At 46.7% G+C, this 17640-nt stretch overlaps 7 protein-coding genes and 1 non-coding gene across 8 annotated transcripts; 2 read left to right on the top strand and 6 right to left on the bottom strand.

The window, feature by feature from the left end:
- Positions 1 to 82: 82 nt before the first annotated feature.
- BGW36DRAFT_302416 (protein phosphatase) lies at positions 83 to 2482 on the bottom strand (the record flags this gene model as incomplete). The annotated part of the gene is made up of 3 exons (XM_046211782.1): positions 83 to 1840; positions 1905 to 2390; positions 2459 to 2482. The coding sequence occupies 3 exons, from the start codon at positions 2480 to 2482 to the stop codon at positions 83 to 85; spliced, it is 2268 nt and encodes a 755-aa protein (XP_046068714.1).
- Positions 2483 to 3033: 551 nt separating this feature from the next.
- On the top strand, positions 3034 to 4661 carry BGW36DRAFT_301742 (putative glucan 1,3-beta-glucosidase precursor; the record flags this gene model as incomplete). The annotated part of the gene is made up of 2 exons (XM_046211720.1): positions 3034 to 3203; positions 3278 to 4661. 2 exons carry the CDS (start codon positions 3034 to 3036, stop codon positions 4659 to 4661), a joined length of 1554 nt encoding a protein of 517 aa, XP_046068713.1.
- A 67-nt stretch (positions 4662 to 4728) lies between these two features.
- Positions 4729 to 4800, bottom strand: BGW36DRAFT_t54. Its single transcript has one exon. It is a non-coding gene; the product is annotated as a tRNA-Asp (tRNA).
- A 291-nt stretch (positions 4801 to 5091) lies between these two features.
- On the bottom strand, positions 5092 to 9649 carry BGW36DRAFT_325271 (uncharacterized protein). Its single transcript, XM_046212712.1, has 5 exons — positions 9596 to 9649; positions 9335 to 9524; positions 9231 to 9273; positions 7937 to 9179; positions 5092 to 7599 (listed from the first exon to the last, which is right to left on the bottom strand). The coding sequence occupies exons 2-5, from the start codon at positions 9483 to 9485 to the stop codon at positions 5287 to 5289; spliced, it is 3750 nt and encodes a 1249-aa protein (XP_046068712.1). The 5' UTR covers positions 9486 to 9524; positions 9596 to 9649; the 3' UTR covers positions 5092 to 5286.
- Positions 9650 to 9692: 43 nt separating this feature from the next.
- On the top strand, positions 9693 to 10005 carry BGW36DRAFT_430583 (splicing factor 3B subunit 10 SF3b10; the record flags this gene model as incomplete). Its single annotated transcript, XM_046220862.1, has 2 exons — positions 9693 to 9935; positions 9994 to 10005. 2 exons carry the CDS (start codon positions 9693 to 9695, stop codon positions 10003 to 10005), a joined length of 255 nt encoding a protein of 84 aa, XP_046068711.1.
- Positions 10006 to 10438: 433 nt separating this feature from the next.
- Positions 10439 to 12499, bottom strand: BGW36DRAFT_302666 (uncharacterized protein; the record flags this gene model as incomplete). Its single annotated transcript, XM_046211814.1, has 2 exons — positions 10439 to 11389; positions 11468 to 12499. 2 exons carry the CDS (start codon positions 12497 to 12499, stop codon positions 10439 to 10441), a joined length of 1983 nt encoding a protein of 660 aa, XP_046068710.1.
- A 493-nt stretch (positions 12500 to 12992) lies between these two features.
- BGW36DRAFT_28506 (uncharacterized protein) lies at positions 12993 to 14116 on the bottom strand. The gene has a single exon (XM_046210287.1). The coding sequence runs from the start codon at positions 13901 to 13903 to the stop codon at positions 13031 to 13033; it is 873 nt and encodes a 290-aa protein (XP_046068709.1). The 5' UTR covers positions 13904 to 14116; the 3' UTR covers positions 12993 to 13030.
- Positions 14117 to 15845: 1729 nt separating this feature from the next.
- On the bottom strand, positions 15846 to 16898 carry BGW36DRAFT_301917 (uncharacterized protein; the record flags this gene model as incomplete). The annotated part of the gene is made up of 1 exon (XM_046211730.1): positions 15846 to 16898. The coding sequence occupies one exon, from the start codon at positions 16896 to 16898 to the stop codon at positions 15846 to 15848; it is 1053 nt and encodes a 350-aa protein (XP_046068708.1).
- Positions 16899 to 17640: the final 742 nt, after the last annotated feature.

Raw genomic sequence — 17640 nt, 5'->3', positions numbered from 1 at the left:
TAGTAGCCAGATAGATGCTATGTCTAGCACTATAGTAATTCACGGCAATTACCACACCCGATCACAGTGCATATCATGTTCGTCACTTCATCTCCAGCTCCATCTCCATCTTCTTTTGACTGGATTCTGCTGCAGTGTCTTTGAATTTTGGTAATGCCAGGTTAGACAGATCTGCTGCAAGGCTAGCAAGACCAGACGATGGGGGTTTGCTTGGGGTCGTTTCACCTATAGCGGTGTTGGCTGTTTCAACCCCGGTAAGAACTGGAGTTGTTCGTCCAGTATTTGAGCCGGAACGAGTAGGGAGAGGAGAGCTCGACACCCATGACGTTCGTGCGCCATTCATCTCAGCGTCTGTCCGTCCAAAAACTTCACTCCACCAACGAACTTCATCAATGCGAGGGAAGATGAGGCGTTCGTGGCCACGTTGCTTATCGTCAACAAGGGGGTCGTAATTTAGGTTGATGAATTGCTCTTTGCGAGCTAAGAAATAGTCCCACACACTTCTCGTTCGCCCCTTCACATTTGCATCGACACGCTCCTTTTCACTATTATAAAGGAAAGTACCGTACTGACAAGAGTAGAGATGGTAGAGAAGCCTCCGCAAAAATCGCTCGTTGAATTCGAAACGATTTGGATGCTGGTAAAGAAGCTGATACGTTGCGTCAAGAAATTGATGAAAGACAGGACTTGTTTCTTTGACCTTGGTGGTCTCCTTCTCACTAGCTACTAAACGAGCCGTCGAGGTCGCCTTTCGAAGTGGACTATCACTCTCCTGGGCTTGTGCTTCACCATCAGAGTCGACGAGAGAATCGCGGCTGGTGTTATCCCTATTGAAAAAGTTTTTGGCACTGAGAAAGGCATTTTCTAGCGCCTTTCGAGGCTCGCTAGACTCTGAAAAAGACCGATTTGAGTCTCCCCCTATTCGTTCATTCTCAATTTGAAACCACTTTTCGCTGTTCAGTAAACCGGCTCTGTGACGAAACATATGGCCAAAAGAAAGCCAATCCTTCTCAACCAGAACCATGAAGCCTTCCATCGTACGATAATACGGATCCAAGCACAATTGACTAAGAGCGCTAAGCTGACTGGTGCGATCCCACCCATCTGAGCAATGGATCAGTACGTGAGAATGATGCAGTCCAACCTGGCGAGTTATCAGACTAGCGCCTTCAAGGATCACTGAGATATACTTCAGCCAATTGCTTCTTGAGAGTAATTCTCTGCTTGGCCCCAATGGAGTCATATCAGAATCTTTCAACGCATCTATAACCTTGTTCAGGGAATCTCTCATCACATGGATATTATCAATTCCTAAATAAGCTTTCGTAGCGAACTTGTAATTGTCCATATTTTCAGATCCAAGTCCCACGGCTTGCATCGCGAATGCGTTGACTGTTGGGCGGGCATCAACTATCAGGTTGCGTTGCTGAGCGCCGTAGACCTGTGGCTTTTCTTCTCGATCCCCTTGGGCAGCGGACACCACCTCGTCTTCTAATTCTTCAGCGTTAGTTAGCTCCAAGTCTTGGTTGATAACGGCAGGAGGCTCCTCTGTGCTCGAGTTGGTAGATTCACGATCGAGAGTAGGCGTGAAACCGGCCAGTGGTCTGTCTGGTTGAGATGTAGAAAAGATGGCTGCTAACAGCTTTTCGTCCTGAATGCTTCGGTTTTGACGCACGCCTACCAATGGCTGAGAGCTTCTAGTAATCGAACAATTGTTTACAGGATGCAAATATGTAAGAACTGGAATTCGCGCTCTCGAGCGGTATCGCGAAGCGTAATTAAGAGTATTGTCGGATATGGCAGATGGGACAGGGAGTACAGCGGGATATGTTGGGGAGAACTGTCAATGTCAGCATTTCTCTTCGCCAAAATATTGCATTTGATCGCAGTTGAGATAGCAGTACATTATAGTCCGCATTAATGCCGGATATTCGCCATCCAGTATTAATATTCTCCCCAACCCTTTGACGAGCCCACTCCTTGCGGGGATCATATAACTCCCACCCATTTATCGCAAGCTCCGGAGGGGGCGGCTGGTACGTAAAGGCATATAGCTTTTCAACTCGACCAACTCTGCAAGTCCACTGCTTTAATGTATCAAATACATCGCGTGCTCTAGTCTCATTGGCGAAGTAAAAACAGACAAATGTGAAGTCTCGGCAGCGCAGCCGGATGGACGAGGGTTGTCTCGAAGCAGACGGTACTGAGCGAAGTGTGCAGAATGCTATTATTGGGTAGGTAATCCATAGTTCTTTCGGTTTGATCGGGGTCCCAGATTCAAGCGCTTCTTCCGACACATGAGGGATATGAGAAAAGATAAGGTGATGTGGTGTTAGGTGAAGAGTGCCGGTAACTTGGTCACCCCTTCGCGCAAGGGTGACATTTTCTACCTGAACCACAATAAACAACTCGATCAGTTGACGTCGTGGTTTTCTCAGGAAAAGAAAGAGTAACCAACTTTTGCAACCCGTGTCCTATCCATACTCGCCGGCCGTTACTCAACCCACATGTTGCTCGGGCGCAAACAAGTTATGCTATACAGTAAAAGGAAAAGAACAGTAACCTGAGATAGCCAAATACTCGCAGAAATATACCGAGAAAGCCGAAGCCGCCAGAGAAAAATGATGAATGGTGTGTGACTGCATGAATCCAAGGGCCTGCGGCGCCCCTCTCGCTACGTCAGATAGTGGACGGCAGCGCACAGACCAGTAACGCATCTACCATATAAAGTCAACGATAAGACCCTGGTAGCTGGTCTATGTCTAAATATTTGCTCAGTATCCTTCAAACGCGACGCGTAGTAGCCTTATCGATCTTTTGACTTGCTGCTTCCTGTAAATCTGCTGCAGATACTTGATGGCCTTAGTTAACCAAGGCTAGAACTAACTGTTTTTGACTCCCCGACACTTCACGTGCTTCTCCAGCACCCTATGGTCCCTTCCTCGTGCTCATTCGAGTCTCCAGACTTGACACTGTTGAACCAACATCACTCGACAGCTTCTTTAATTCTAGCCATACCTAATTCACGTGGCTATGGACCCTAAAACCAAAGATCCCCCTCCGCCAACGGTGGAAGACATCTTCCGCTACCGCTATCAACATGGCACGAATCTTGGATCCATTTATGTTCTTGAGAAATGGCTGCATCGGAGCATGTTCGAGAAGGACGCCCCAGGCTCAAGCGAGCTAGCAGCCGTAAAACAGTATGCTTGTTATTCCCAAATGCTAAATTGTAATGATTTTGGTATTGAATATCATCGTAACAACGTATCAACAGGTCTTTGAGACACAATGGACTAGAAGCGACGCGCCTCAAATGGGAGAAACACTGGAAGTCAGCATTGAAAGATTCGGATTTTCATTGGCTAAATAATGTCGCCAGATGTAATTCAATACGTCTACCAATTGGATATTACACTCTTGGTCCTCAGTTTTGTGCAGGAACCCCTTTCGAAGGAGAGCCAGCACAGGTATACCTCAATGCTTGGGACTCAGTGAAGGCATTGATAGATGCTTGCTATCAAGAGGGTATAGGAGTTTTGATTGACCTTCATGCCCTCCCTGGGGGTGCAAATAAAGACTCCCACAGTGGAACAGATAGCGGGAACGCGGAGCTGTGGAAAGTTGGCCATTATCTCTCGGTTGCTACAGACTGTGTCACTCATATTCTGTGTGAGGTGACTGCTCATAAAATGTCGAATGTGATTGGAATCGAACTCTGCAATGAACCTTCCTGGGATGCTGGTCCGAGTTTATGGAAATGGTACGACGATGTCCTAGCCCTGGCCAGTGGCATTGATTCATCCTTGCCTATATACATTGGAGATTGCTGGAATCTTCCTGTCGCCTTGGATTATGCTTCGAAAAAAAATGCTTTCGATGCAACTACCGCAACCCTGCTGAATCCTGTGATAGTTGATACGCACAAGTATTACACTTTTACGGCAAACGATCACAGTCAGTCCCCACAACAAATTATAACTCGTGCCAAAGAATCATTAGCAGTGGCCTCAGGCAAACAAGGCAATGTGTTCGGGCGCAAAACAGCCGTGTCAGTATACGTCGGCGAGTACAGCTGTACGTTGGACATCAAGACATGGAATAGAGTTAATGCTTCAGAGCGTCCAACTTTGACACAAGAATTTGGTCAGGCTCAATCAGACAGATATCAAAACAAGGCTTGTGGATCAGCTTTCTGGACATTGAAGATGGACTGGATGGATGGTGGGGATTGGGGCTTCAAAAAACAAGTCAACACTGGCGCTATACCACCTCCACGTGGGTTGACGCTATCCAAGGACGACGTGGGCAGCAAAATCAGAAGAGCGGAGATACAGAGACCGACGCTCCTAGATGCCACTTTGTCTCAACATGTGGCATATTGGAAAAAGACCGTCCCTAACAAGACGTTTGAGCACTGGCGCTACGAGAGTGGGTGGAATCTCGGTTTTAAAGATGCCGGTGTCTTCTTCTGTGCTCGAATAAATGGCCTTGTACCAGATGGACAACAATCCGCAGGAGGAGACAAGATTGGCGCACTCGAAATGTGGATAAGGAAACGTCTATTCGATGCAGGCCAACTGACCAGCCCTTTCGGATGGCAGTGGGAACAAGGATACCGAAAAGGCGTGAAGCATTTTTATGAAGCCGTCGCTATATAAACATGACAATGCTTTTTAATTACAGTCCGTCACTGTCTTCAGTGGTCCAAAAAACTAAAGATGAAGACTTCCAGACGGGGAGTCGAACCCCGGTCGAGTGCGTGACAAGCACCCATCATAACCGTTAGACCATCTAGAATGTGGAAACAGTGCTTCAATAACTGATGTATAGAGCCATCTTGGATGGCGTAGTGGCAACGCGTGGTGGTAGCTTCCTACAGTTCCGCATTATTGATGTGGAATGAATGGAAATTAAGGAATGTTTATGGCTGTTTATTGTTGTCTATTCTATATAGATAAGTGATATATATATTCTATACTGTCAATAATCTTTGAAGTATTTGCTGGATAACATTAAGGCAGAGTGCATCCTATGCGAGTGGCATGAGGCTAGTGGTACGTACATACATAGTGCATATGTACTGTTAAACGGCGGTTGGCTTTGCCAGAGTGACTTCTGCATACAACATCAATTTATTTGACATCAAGTTGAACTCTCCTTGTAAAAAACTAAAAACAACATTCGAACTTCCCCCATAATAATTGATATATAACCAATTCTTGGCTTTATAATACAGTGATGAATATCTATAAAATATAATACATGAACAGTTCCTACCCAATGCTATGCGTTGTCCCTAATCTCGTCCTTTTTCTCATATGTACTTAATGAAAACGCCAAGTTACATGCAGTTCGGTAAAACGAAGTAAACTCCTGGTTTATTGTAGATTCCGCGTTTACATTGTTCCCCTGCCGAATACGGCCCCCCAGGGAATGCAATGGGGACTGCGCGACATGCATCTCAAGATTGAGATCTCGAACTCTTTTGGATCCCAACTGGCCAAACCAGGTATTATTCAAGGTTAATTTCTCTCCCATGAAATCGTACGAGCGAATCAGGGATCCAGAGAGTTTATTCATAGATGGAAGCCAGTAATCAAATAGCTTGACACCCCCGCCATCGTTGGCGGAACTGGAGCCTTTTTGACCTCCATTGGAATTCAAGTTTTGCAGTAATGATGCTGGCAATGGTAGCTGACAGGATGGTGGCAATGGGTCGTCCAGCTTACTTGTAATAGGCTCTAAAGCCGATACAATAGCATCGCGCATAGACTCATTAGATTCCTTTTTGAGCAAGCCGAAGACATCGCGGGTTAGAGTCCGTGTGAAACGAATATCAAAACGAGCCTCGGGGAAAAGATAGTCGATGCGATCTTGTTTCACAATAGCTTCGATTTTTTTAATAGTGACATCAGGCGCTGATGGTAAGGGTTTCGAGGAGTAAATCAATGGGACTCCGAGCTCGACCTCCAATATAGGCGCGTTATCGGCGTTTGGGCTGCATGGGGTCAACCTGAATCGGTACAACTTTTCACCTCTCAGCTCTGGGAGGTCTGATACGAAGGGTTGGGCCCCCGATGCCCATGCATGCCAAAGTCGAGGTATCGAAAGCTCTCCCAGCCGAGAGGCAGTTGTAGATGTGGTCATCCCGTAACGTTCCTGCTCGTTGTGAAACAGACACTGACCAATTGTTGCTGTTAATTTTTCCTGTATGTCAGGTCCAACTGGTTGGCCATTCGTTCCCCTCAGAACCTGTAGAATCTCGGTAGAGCAGGTTGCGTGGTGTTCCTTAAATAATGGCAGTAATGTTACGTCTGACATTTGGCTAAGCTTAGTTAGTATTTGCCACCGTGCCCATGGCTTCGTCCGGTTATCTAGCGACATGCGCTTTGCCTGCATTTGTCGGATAGGATTCAAATAGCCAGTTGTAGACGACGGGACATAAGAACAAAATGGAACAGATAGGGATGCCTTAGAATGACTAGCGAGATCTAAGTCACGTATAACGGATTTCAATGCACCCTCATTCCCTGCGAAGTATGATGCCAAGGCAGTTGACTTCCGACTCTGATGTTCAATAGAGACACCATACTTCTTTGCTATCCAACGAAAAAGATCTTCATTGGAAGATTCACCAACACTGATTCGTAGATTATTCAAAAGAGGCACACCGATAGGCTCCGTTCGTATATTTGAGGTGTATGTATTGACAATTTCTCGCACAGATTCGCAAGCCCTCTTGCTACCGAAAACTCGAATCATATTTGCTGAGCTGAATAATTCGATTTTTGCATTATGTGAATGCGCCAGCTCTTCTAGTGAATATTGATCCGATTCGACGAGCAGAGAGATAATATGCGACGGTAGGCTGATGTCCAGTCCACCTGCCTCATCTTGAACAGTGAGTTGCCAGCACTCTCGGAGTATGCGCTCAGCCACGTGTTCCTTTCTATGATTTATATTAATACCCTTGATCTTGTATGCATCTTTCTGCGTGTCGTCTAGAGTTTCACTCGTCGGCACCGAGTTATCCTCTGCAAGCCATGTCGTCTCACTATCCTTCGGCTGGGTTGTAGTATCTTTCGAAGGAGGTCTTTCGAAATCCTCAAGATAAGCCAAAAGCTGGTTCATTGTAAAGGACACCTCAAGTTTCGCCTGTAGGTTTATCCATTCTTCTCTTGAGAGCTCATCGCCGGGTGATTGTAAATCTCGCAACTCGTCTAGGAACGTGTTATAGTCATCGTCGATTAACTTGACATTTTGGCCTCCTGCATTTGTTCCTGGTTTTGCAGATAAATTGAACAAACCATTTCCGCCAAGCTTTTCTTTGCCAATTTTCTTCCCATCTAACACCCTAGGCTTCCTGCGTTTCTTCTGCGGAAGAACGATAATTTCTCCAGATTTTCCCAACACATCGATGCCGACTTCTTTTCGGTTATCCCCCTTATGACCAATTTTAAGCGTGTGGCTATCTTTCGATCCATTGTCCAAAGTGTTTACCCTCGTTTCTTCAGTGTTTAAGCTTGTGGGTGGATCGTTTTCAGATGAGGTAGAGAATTTGGAGTGACGACATAACGGGCGTAGAAGTCGTTCTCGCTGTGAAGATGCTAGGTAGGGTCGAAGGGAAGTCGCTGCATATTTAGGCGATCTGCTAAACATGAACATTAGAAAAGAAGAATATTTTGCGCGTGGTGAAAATAAGCATGTGGCAGGTTAAGTTATTTTTTTTGGGGGGACAGCGGAATAGCTTCGCACCTCCGCATTCCACTATTCCAAAACAGGAAATGCCTATCATGTCTCTAGTAGGATGCTTATTTTCTGTCAAAAGACCCGAAACTCTGTAAACTAGATATCTCAAAGGCATGAAAGTAAAAGAAAATTAAATTTTAGTTCATTTAATTTTTCTATTCTTGTTCTTTGTCAAAGCTAGAACTTCTGCTCTACTCCAATCTTCATCGCCCCTATTAGGAATCCATGGACTGAGAGTATGTTTTGCGTCTTCCATAGCTGCGAATCTGGCTTTCAACCAAGAAAATTTCGAACTTCTGGAAGAAAGACACTTCCTCTTGAAAGCTTCATAACTTTGTGATTCAAGTACATCTCGCAATTCAGCCTCCTCCTCACCCAACTGCGGCAAAACCTCGCGAACCAGATCCCACATGTTTGCTCTCGAAAGAACCGAAGCACCTCGCGAAGTCAAGAGAGGAATTTTATTCCCCTGCTTTACTCCACCAATGATACACTCAACAACCGCAGTCGACGATGGATTGAGCCGTGGTACCTTGTCGGTGTCGAAAACGGCACCTCGGACACAATAAGGTTTATGGAACGATGAACTTGCAATCCATATAGCAGAAGTATTACCGGGTTTCGCAGTCATTGATTTCGAATACTGGGATGTCTTAACCTGGCTCGATCTGTACTTACCATGCGGCCACCTGGGCATCACTATATCCATTGGGACAGCAAGTACCTCGAATGGCCGAAAGCGGTATTTCGGAAAATCGTTCGGCTCGCTACTTGTAGGCCAACTATGCCCAACAAGTCCTTTCATCCGACCCGTTGGGCCGACTCCAAATGCTCTGTCGTAGCCAGCTCGAGAGATCTCTTCTTCCGGAAGAATCAGCGCTGTGATATACGCACTACTTGTTGGTGCAACGAGGAGGCTGGCTGGGTAGGATAGAAGAGATTTAATCTGCCGAAGAGCGAGCTTGTCTGAGCAAGACTTGCTTAAAGTGGCTTCAGAATCGGCTCGAGCGGGTTTACGACGGACAACTCCAAGAATAGAGAAGTGGGCTCTGCCGTCTAGAAGGGTCTTTTGCGATTCTTCGTCATTATTTCGCGATGGGACAGACCAAGGAGTTGGATCATCTTGCTCAGCCATGCAGAGCTCCATACTTGCATCGCCACATGGGGCACACGTGCAATACATGTATAAACTGATATCTGGGCATATTTCGAAAGACGGTGATGCATTTCGTTCTCGCCGTCTAACGAAAGCATGCGTTGTTTCTAGCTGGCTTGGTGAATGCTGTTCTTGTTGGATCACCGACAAACATTCGTTGATGACCCAATAATTGAAAGCACGAATAGCTAGTATTTCGGCGTGGCAGTCGTGAAGTGCTAGTCCATGACAGCGGGGGATTTGAGAGGCTGCGAGACACCTCGCCCCAGTACTAGACGGCATTAGTATATACTGCTTTTTGAACGAAGATCCCGTCACGTACGTAACAGCAATACAAGTCAAGGTCTCTGACCGTGTACCCTGTGCTTCAGTTCGGACCAATCGGTTAGTAAATGCTCAACAAGTATCCACGAGCGTGGTAGATACCTCGTACAGCAACAATCCCACTCATGGGAATCCACTCTCTAGTGTCATCATCACGAGTGCGAGGTTTGCAGTGAGTTGGCAAGGCATCGAAGTGCGCATGTACTAGAGTAGCAACGCGAGCTGGAAGGGGATCGCCATTCTCTCCTTCCATTCGAACTCTCCTTTTCTGAATTCAGTTCAATGTTGAGATGTGCGTGATCATATTCCCATTTTGCAAGAGACCTTGCATGGTTGATTCTTATTGGACGGAGGCGGCTCTAGGATGCACGTGACTCTCCGTCTTTCTTTGCGCGTCTTCTTCGAAGCTACCGAAACTCTCGCAATACAGAGAAACATCCACATCCATACAAAAGGGAAAATGGCCGACAAACTCCGCACTCTCCAGAACCTCGAGGCCCTCCAGGCTCGGTACCTTGGCACCGGTCACGCCGACACTACGAAATACGAGTGGACCTCAAACATCATCCGCGACAGCTACTCATCCTACGTCGGCCATCCGCCGCTCCTCAGCTACATGTCCATCGGCATGGGCGAGTCCAAGGAGAAGGTTCGTATAGCGATGATCGAGAAAATGGTTAGAGGGGCAGGGAATCCGCCAGAGGTATGGTTTGAGCACAGCCAAATGAAAGTGTTTTGACTAACGAGCTGGGCGAATATAGGTACAAGAATAATGACTATTGATTATGATCTATGATATTTATTTACGTCATTGCCTCTACCGGGATTTGAGCTGCTCTCTGTGCTGGTATGCCGACTGAAATACCCGAAATCTACCGCACGGTGGACTGCTTCGCCAGTTTGCGACTTCATCCAGCAGCGTCTGCGGAGGAATGGATGCCTTTACCAATAAAGATCTGGGCAAGTCTCAAGGGAAGGACACTAATGGTAGATGTGTCAAGCAGTTGATTGCATTCATCCAAGAGAAAGCTCTTAGGTTTGGATCTAGATCATCGTATGTAATTTGAGGCTAGGGTCGTGTATCTTGCAGAAAGGCTAGACAGTGTGATAATGCAATATGATATATGTGTTTTAAACAATCAACCCTATGCAAAATGCATGAACAAGTGCAACCTCAAGCAAACGCCTGTAACCAATATGCATGTGTTAATCATCATTCCTGTTGGCCGTCAGCTCCTTCTGCAGGCTATTCAATATATCAAGCCATTTCTGCCGCTCGCCTCGCAACTCTCGCACCTCTGTTTTCAGAGCTGAGACTTCTTTCCGGAGGCTCTCCACCTCCGACCGCGAACGTGCCTTCTCCTCTCGTTCCGCAGTTTTGTGTTGACGAGCCTCCATCTTTTTCACGAGTTTAAGCTGCTGCTCATCGATTTTGCGTAACTGCGAATTCAGTTTGGCTTCTGTTCGGGATAGTCGCGCAATTCTTTTCTGGTCCGGAACGACGGCTTTTGCGTCGTTGTCCTGGTTTTTAGTATTCAAACCAGCGCTGCTCGTGCTTGTGTGGTCACTTTCGTTATCACTAGCACCGGAGGTGGCATCTTTAACCACTGTTCCCCCGAGTGCTTCGATTTCGGATTGGATTGTTGTTAGTTTTGTTTCAATTTCTCTCTTTCGAGACTGCAGCTTGGCTAGATCCTTTTCTTTTGATGATGGCTTTGTCTTGGTATCTTTTTGTGCTGTGATTATAGCTTCGGCCCCATCTGTGTCATGAGATGACCCCGATACAGCACTTGACTTGAACGAGTCTTTTATAGAATCAGGGCGAAGGTGATTTGTGGATACGGAAGGAGGGAAGTTGGATTCAGCACTGGTGAAACTGTCGTTACTGGCTAGAGAACTAGTATCGTCGTCATTTTCCTTATCAGCCTCGCTCTTTTTCGACACTGCCCTGTCACGATCTTCGTTATCGGAAAACTGCGGCAATTGGCCAGGAATGTAGTTGGAAACTGCCTCAGGGACGTAGCTCTCTATTCCTGCGTTGATCATATTAGTCACACTAGACCACAATCCAGTACTTGTTCCGTCGGTGTCTTGGAAACTAGCTATGGATTGATTTATCTGTTCTGCACCCTTATTCTCAGTTCCGATAGCATCGGGCTGTTGATATACCACTGCTGTTCCATCAATGTCTGGCACGCTTCCATTACCGGCGGTTATTCGTTGTTGGCCTTCCACGTCCTGCGTGACTTCAAGGATATCAGCTGTGTCTCCTTTATCAGAGACATCTGGCTGCGATGCCCAATTCAGAAACTTGACTGCATCCCCGGTTATACTTTTGGGTGTTCCACGCTCGACCATCCACTTTGGAACGCTTCCGCCTGGGTCGCTTCTCGTAATCATAATCCATTCCACTGGGTTAGGGTTATTCTGATCATCTGCGGAACTGGCAGACTCATCCGTAGCTTTTCCAGTTTGACCTGTAGACTCTGACTCTTGGGATGACAGTTCCCGTATCAACTCAACAGACTCGTACTGGCCACGGATATAGCCATCCCGCGGCGGTGCCTCAGGATGACTACATGGTTTCGAAACAACCATAAACATATTTCCCCCTTCCGCTTCCTGACCCTCTAATATCGAATCCGTAGTCATAACCAAGGTGACAAAATCCCTCGCCGTAGTCGGCCCCGGAAACTGCGCCGATAATTTATAAACCTCCAACAGCGCCACATCCTCACCGCTCGTTGAGTCTCTAACACGAAGATTATCCTCCAACTTCTCATCACACCCGATTCCACGCACACTCATCGTGGGAGTTTGTTGTCCGCGTTTCAACTCCTCCTGTCTGCCCTTCAACGTCTCCTCTAATTCCACCTTCATCTTAGCCTTCCACCGCGCAAATGGCAGGCCCTTGTGCACACTGCGTCGCGCAAACCAGGCTCCCTTGCCATCCTTTCCCTGCATTTTGTACATTGGGATATTCAGCGGGTTTTCTTTGGCGTTGTTCATCTTAAGTGGTTTGCCCCATTCTTTGCGTAAATTCGAAAACTCGGGCTCGGAGAGCTGTTGTATGGATGTTCTGCTGCTGCTGCCGCTGTTGCTGTCAGCATCGGTAGAGGGGGTTTGTTCTGGTACGGATTCAATGGCAAGGCTAGCTTGACTGAACACTCCCTGAGTGTATTTGAGCAGCTCGTCTGGGGACGAAATGGGGATGGTGTCCCAGGACACAGGGCCAAGGTATGACAGTGCATTGTGAAGCTCGGCCATTAGGTTCTCGCACGCAATTCTTTAAAATAAGCGACAATGATAGAGGAAATTGACAAGCCAAGAAAAGAAATGGTATAATAACAAGAAAATACACAAGCTAGTATGCAGGATACAGCTGACGTCGGTTGTGTTTCAAGTTTATATTTCGTGGAGGCAGCAGCACAGTTTGACGTCATCGGAGCTGGCGGGGATCCGAATGCCTTTGCACTAGGGCAGCCAACTCTAATTAAGCCGCCCGGAGCCGATGCGCCGATTGTGCCGACGCCGATGTATACAGCTATATATTATGCTTAAAATCGATAATCATTATATTTATAATTACAGCTAATTGCAGAAACGGTGCACGCTTTAAAATGTTCGGTTGTCTCTCAACACTAAACTATGTTTGTAAAGTTATTCCGAAGCCTCTGTTTCTGGTTTCTGTAATATATATAAATGCACGGTATTTTCTATGATTTAAGCGTGTTTTCTTGCCTCGCTCGATAGGGCGTCCTTTGAATGTAAGTAAGAGATCAATGGTAGGCCATCTCTTCATTCATTGTGGCCTGTAGGACAAGTTGATTTCGAATAATCCGGCTTGACGAAAACAGGGGCTATTGCTGGATCACTGTGTATGGCCTCCTGGGTATGCAATCTTGTGATAGTGACAAGTTTCCCTAAAACAGCAAATTCAAGCTTCAGCTTGATACTGTAGACCAGCGATTTCAGGGATACTTGTAGGTAGTAAAAGCCCAGGTATTCCCAGACCAGGATGCCGATGTCCATGAGGATGATGATCAAGTTGATCGCCACAAGCTGATACATGATATTTTTCTGACGGCTGCCCTTCTCGGGGTTTAACCGCAGCAATTTGACGGCTTCCCGGATGTACAAGCAGGAAATTAGGAATTCTTGAATGCAGAATCCAGTCACCTGGAGACGCTCCACCACCTGATATGCCTTATTCCACTGCAGATTTTGGACGTATGCTGATCCATACATAGTGGTCGTGGTTGCAGGAAGGAAGAGGAGTGCGTCAATGATGATCAGATAAAGGATATACCGGAGGCGTTTTTCATCATGGAAAACCAGGTGCAGTCGAGAATAGAGGACCAGAGATTGGACGGGGACCATGGCGTAGAAGCCAACATGAGAGATTGTCAACGCCAGCCAAAGTGGCCCAATCAAGAAAAAATGCAGCACAGCACCAATAGTAGTGGGGATGACCCCACAGACATTAGATATCAGTAAGGACCAGAAATAGAGCCCATGATAGCGGTGGAAGGTGCAAAAAATCAGCAGGACAAGTTCAATTGCATTGTACAAGGCGATGGACAGGGCGACCGCCACGACGATTTTCACTGTGAGGGAACTTCCTTCTATGCCGGAGACAAGTCCAGCTGAAATAGTATCTACACTTGGCATATGCGTGGAGCTTGATTGAACGACAGCTTCTGAAGCCGTGGATAGAAATTAGAGAACAGAATAAGTGTTTGTAAGCTGGCCTCTGATCGTCGCCTAGATTTCAACGCGGATTGATGACTTTTCAGTCCAAGAGCCTCGCTGGCTAGCTCTTGGAGGAACATTTGACATAGTTGAGAGAAGGTATTGATAATAGGGTAAAGAGAAATAATGGGGGAAACATCGGAGTGTCAAATCTGTTTCTTGTAATGGGGTTTGCCATCGAAGGGGTCATAGACCCCAGACTTTGGTCCCATCAGCCCGGTATTGGTGGCTCGATACGCCCACCACCCCACATACCCCGACATATACTTATATCAATTGATATAGTCGGTCGGTGGTGTGTCTGAGTGGGTTGGTATTGTACAAGTCAGGTGAAGTATCTAACAAGCTAAGAAGAATGATCAGCAGAGTATTGCTTTACCCAGTTGCTTCTTTCAAAACTCCGAGCTAGGCCCCTATTGTAAATACAGAATGGAAGACATGAATATAAAGGCACTCGATGTGAGCATAAGCTTTTAGTGAACCATGAATTGCTTACACATGCGAGATGGACACCACGTTATTTAATGATGAATTACGGTTAAGAGAAACTCTGGAACATAGTTATTCCGAAGCGTTACCTGATAAAGGTTAGGGTTGCCATTATGAGAAACAATTGAAAAAGTTAAATGTGTGCACCATGTTTGCAATCAACTGTATAACTAACTAGCTAATGAATGTAATGGAGATATTAATTAATCATCTACGCAAGCACTCAATGTCCACACTTTTTTTTGCTATTCACTATATAATTATGAACTGAATCAGGTAGATACAGCATTGCAGAGCAGAGATAAAAAGATAGTAGAGTGCAAACGAAATCCCCTTCAAAGAGCCAGCCTAAGTGGGGAGGTCACGAATCGAATCAGACCTGTAGAGAGTGTTGTGTATTTCAATTGAATTCAATTGATAATATTGTCCAGCATCTTTTTCCCGGCTTGACGCATTCCTATCCACACAGTGGACTGGATGTCAATGCTCGGGCGTCTCCAGGAATAAATGTTATGCTAAATAATAAAAATATATTTCCAGCCTGGAGAATAGGGGATGAGCCTATTAGATCGAGATAACCGTGTGTAGTGGACAAAGTGAGGAGGTGTGTGGGATGGGTATTAACGAGAAGAGCAGTCACGGACTGTTAATCTCAGTAATTCCTTCCTGCTTTGTCCATGACACTCTGGCAAAATTCTCGATAATGCGAATTAGTGGCATACCAGATACCACCAGAAATCGCGCTGTCGCAGTTATATCCAATTTCACCAGCTTTGAAATTAACAAAGCTGCCAGTTCAATACCCAGTATTGAAATGAAACGTACGACGAGGTGGTTTGGAACAGCTTTCAAGTCTCTGGGATGGTAATCATGGAACTAGCCGATGAATCTCGACCCAGTTTCTTTTTGTGTTCACCCCCACCGTCGTCTCAAACATGCGACAGCAGAATAAAAATGATACATGCAGTCATATGCAGCCGCGAGGCTTATAAGTCTTTGATAACATGAAATGTTCTCGTCAGTTCTCCTGCAAGGAGTCTGGGGAAAGAAAGTCCAGATAGCCGACCCGCCGGTTCTTATGCAAAAAAAACAACGCTTGCTGAAATCAGAGGAAACTGGAAAAAAAAAAGAGAAAAATCAGAGCTAAGATCGACGAGTCAAAATCAGATGCAACGATATTGTTGTGGTTCAAACAAGAGGAGTATCACGATATCTCGGAATCGGATCAACGCTTAACGCCGGCATTATATGCTTTCAGATGCTGATGCCCGCATGCAAAATTCTGTATATCATTGGCGAGGGTCGGTGGTGTCATGGAGGTGGCTGGCTTCTTGGTGGTACACGGTTCGTTTCTTGACGCATCTGCAACAACCTACATGGTAGTGCCGTAGGACATGGCAGCAAAGTCTTGGTAGCGATCGTTGAAACCGAACCCAGCCATCGACGCCGCCGTGCTGCACGGCTGAACAAGCATGCTTGGAAGTGGCAGTGACGCCAGGGCAGCAGCCATGGTGTTGGGGGTGCTGTAGAACTGTGTCGTGTCGAACGGCGCGGTTGTGTATGGCATGCTGAACGAAGGTGCTGGCGATGGCAACTGAGCCTCTTGCATCGGCATGCTCGTCCACATGTTGGGAGTCGTGTCGCACGTCGACACTGGGCTAGGGCTGGATGGAACCACCTTCCATGCTTCCACAGGCATCACTTGATGCTGCTGTACGGGGCTTGTCCACCATTCTTCGGCAAGCGTAGAACTAGGCAGGAGAGGTGCCGGACGGACGATATCAACCACACGGGGAGGGGGAGGAAGCAGAGGGACGAAGAGCCCCAGGATGGAAGCCTTCGCATCATCACTTCGGCCGCTCAGCAGCTCGCCGGCGCCATCCTCTTCCAGTCCCTCCAGAGCCTGAACGTTGGTGCGATAGATGAACTTGTTGGCCGACTGGACGAACTCTTCCTGCAGCTTTTTGAGCTGGGTATCCTTGTCAGCCCAATCCCAGGTGGCAGCCGCCGTGTCTACGGAGAAGATGTCTTTGTGAAAGTCGACCAGCGATTCAATGGTCTCGGGAGTTAGTTTAAAAGCAACTTCGTTCTGCGAAACCATGTCGACATGCACAACATACGCCTCGATGTGGATCATCTGGTAGTTGAATAAGCCCTCGATTAGAGGATTGTCATCTCTGCGAAGCTCGGTGTCGGGCGCATTGGGGAACATGAGAGAGCACAAGGTCCAGATAGCGTTTGGCGAGGATAGAGTCTCTGTCAGGCATCGGGTGTGTTGGGTGACGTTGTTGAGGGGTCGCTTCACGCGGTTGACTCGCTTCAGAGTCATGGTGAGCCAGGACTCGACCTTGGAGCCGAGCACCACGTTGGGGTTGCCACGAGGAGCAAATGCTGCCGCGGAGGCGGGCAGCAGGGCCGTCGGCATTATGATTAGAGGGTTGACGTGCAAGCGTTTGACGAGGAAAGTTTCCGAGATATGTGTATCAATTATAAGAAGAAAAGGCTTATGAAAAGAAGATTATAAGCGCAACATTCGCCCACGAAGGTTCACTGTCGGGTTCACTGTTTGGGTAGATAGTCTTCGATTAGGGTAACCAGTTATCGGGAAGGCCGAAAGAGGAAGTATAGTTTATTTGGTCTGGTAGTCGAGTGTGGGCGAAAGCGTGCTGTATAATATTAAGAATGAAAGATAATAAAAAAAGTGGTTATAAAAGAAAGGACGTTAGCAACATGAATAACGAGATAGCCAGAAGAGGCAAGAGAGATGGGAGCGAGGGTTAGTTATAGTAATACATAATACTGAGGCAGCGTGACCGCGAAAGGATTTTTCTTTGGGGGGAGCCAACCTGGAAGCGCATTTCCCTTCTGCAGGTCCGTGGGGATCGGTTTAGTCCGAATTTTGCATTGTGCATATTTAGTTGGGATTGTGGAGTGTCGCGATCGCCTGCAGTTGCATTCAATGATGCTGCAGGCGCATAGCGTGGGCTCAGTTACGGTGGCACGGCTGTCTTGCTTTTAGTTTTCAGTTTTCACTACTGCGAGTCTGTATTGTCAGTAACTATGTATAAGCCTGTAACTAAGTAGCCTAGGGTTATGATACTGTGCTACGGCTTGTAATTTTGCTCAGTAACCAAGCATTTCCCATGCTTGACCAGCAATTACCGGAT

Source organism: Talaromyces proteolyticus, assembly GCF_021365285.1.
Source record: "Talaromyces proteolyticus strain PMI_201 chromosome Unknown BGW36scaffold_10, whole genome shotgun sequence".
Lineage (NCBI taxonomy): Eukaryota > Fungi > Ascomycota > Eurotiomycetes > Eurotiales > Trichocomaceae > Talaromyces > Talaromyces proteolyticus.
This window is presented reverse-complemented; position numbering and strand designations above follow the sequence as displayed.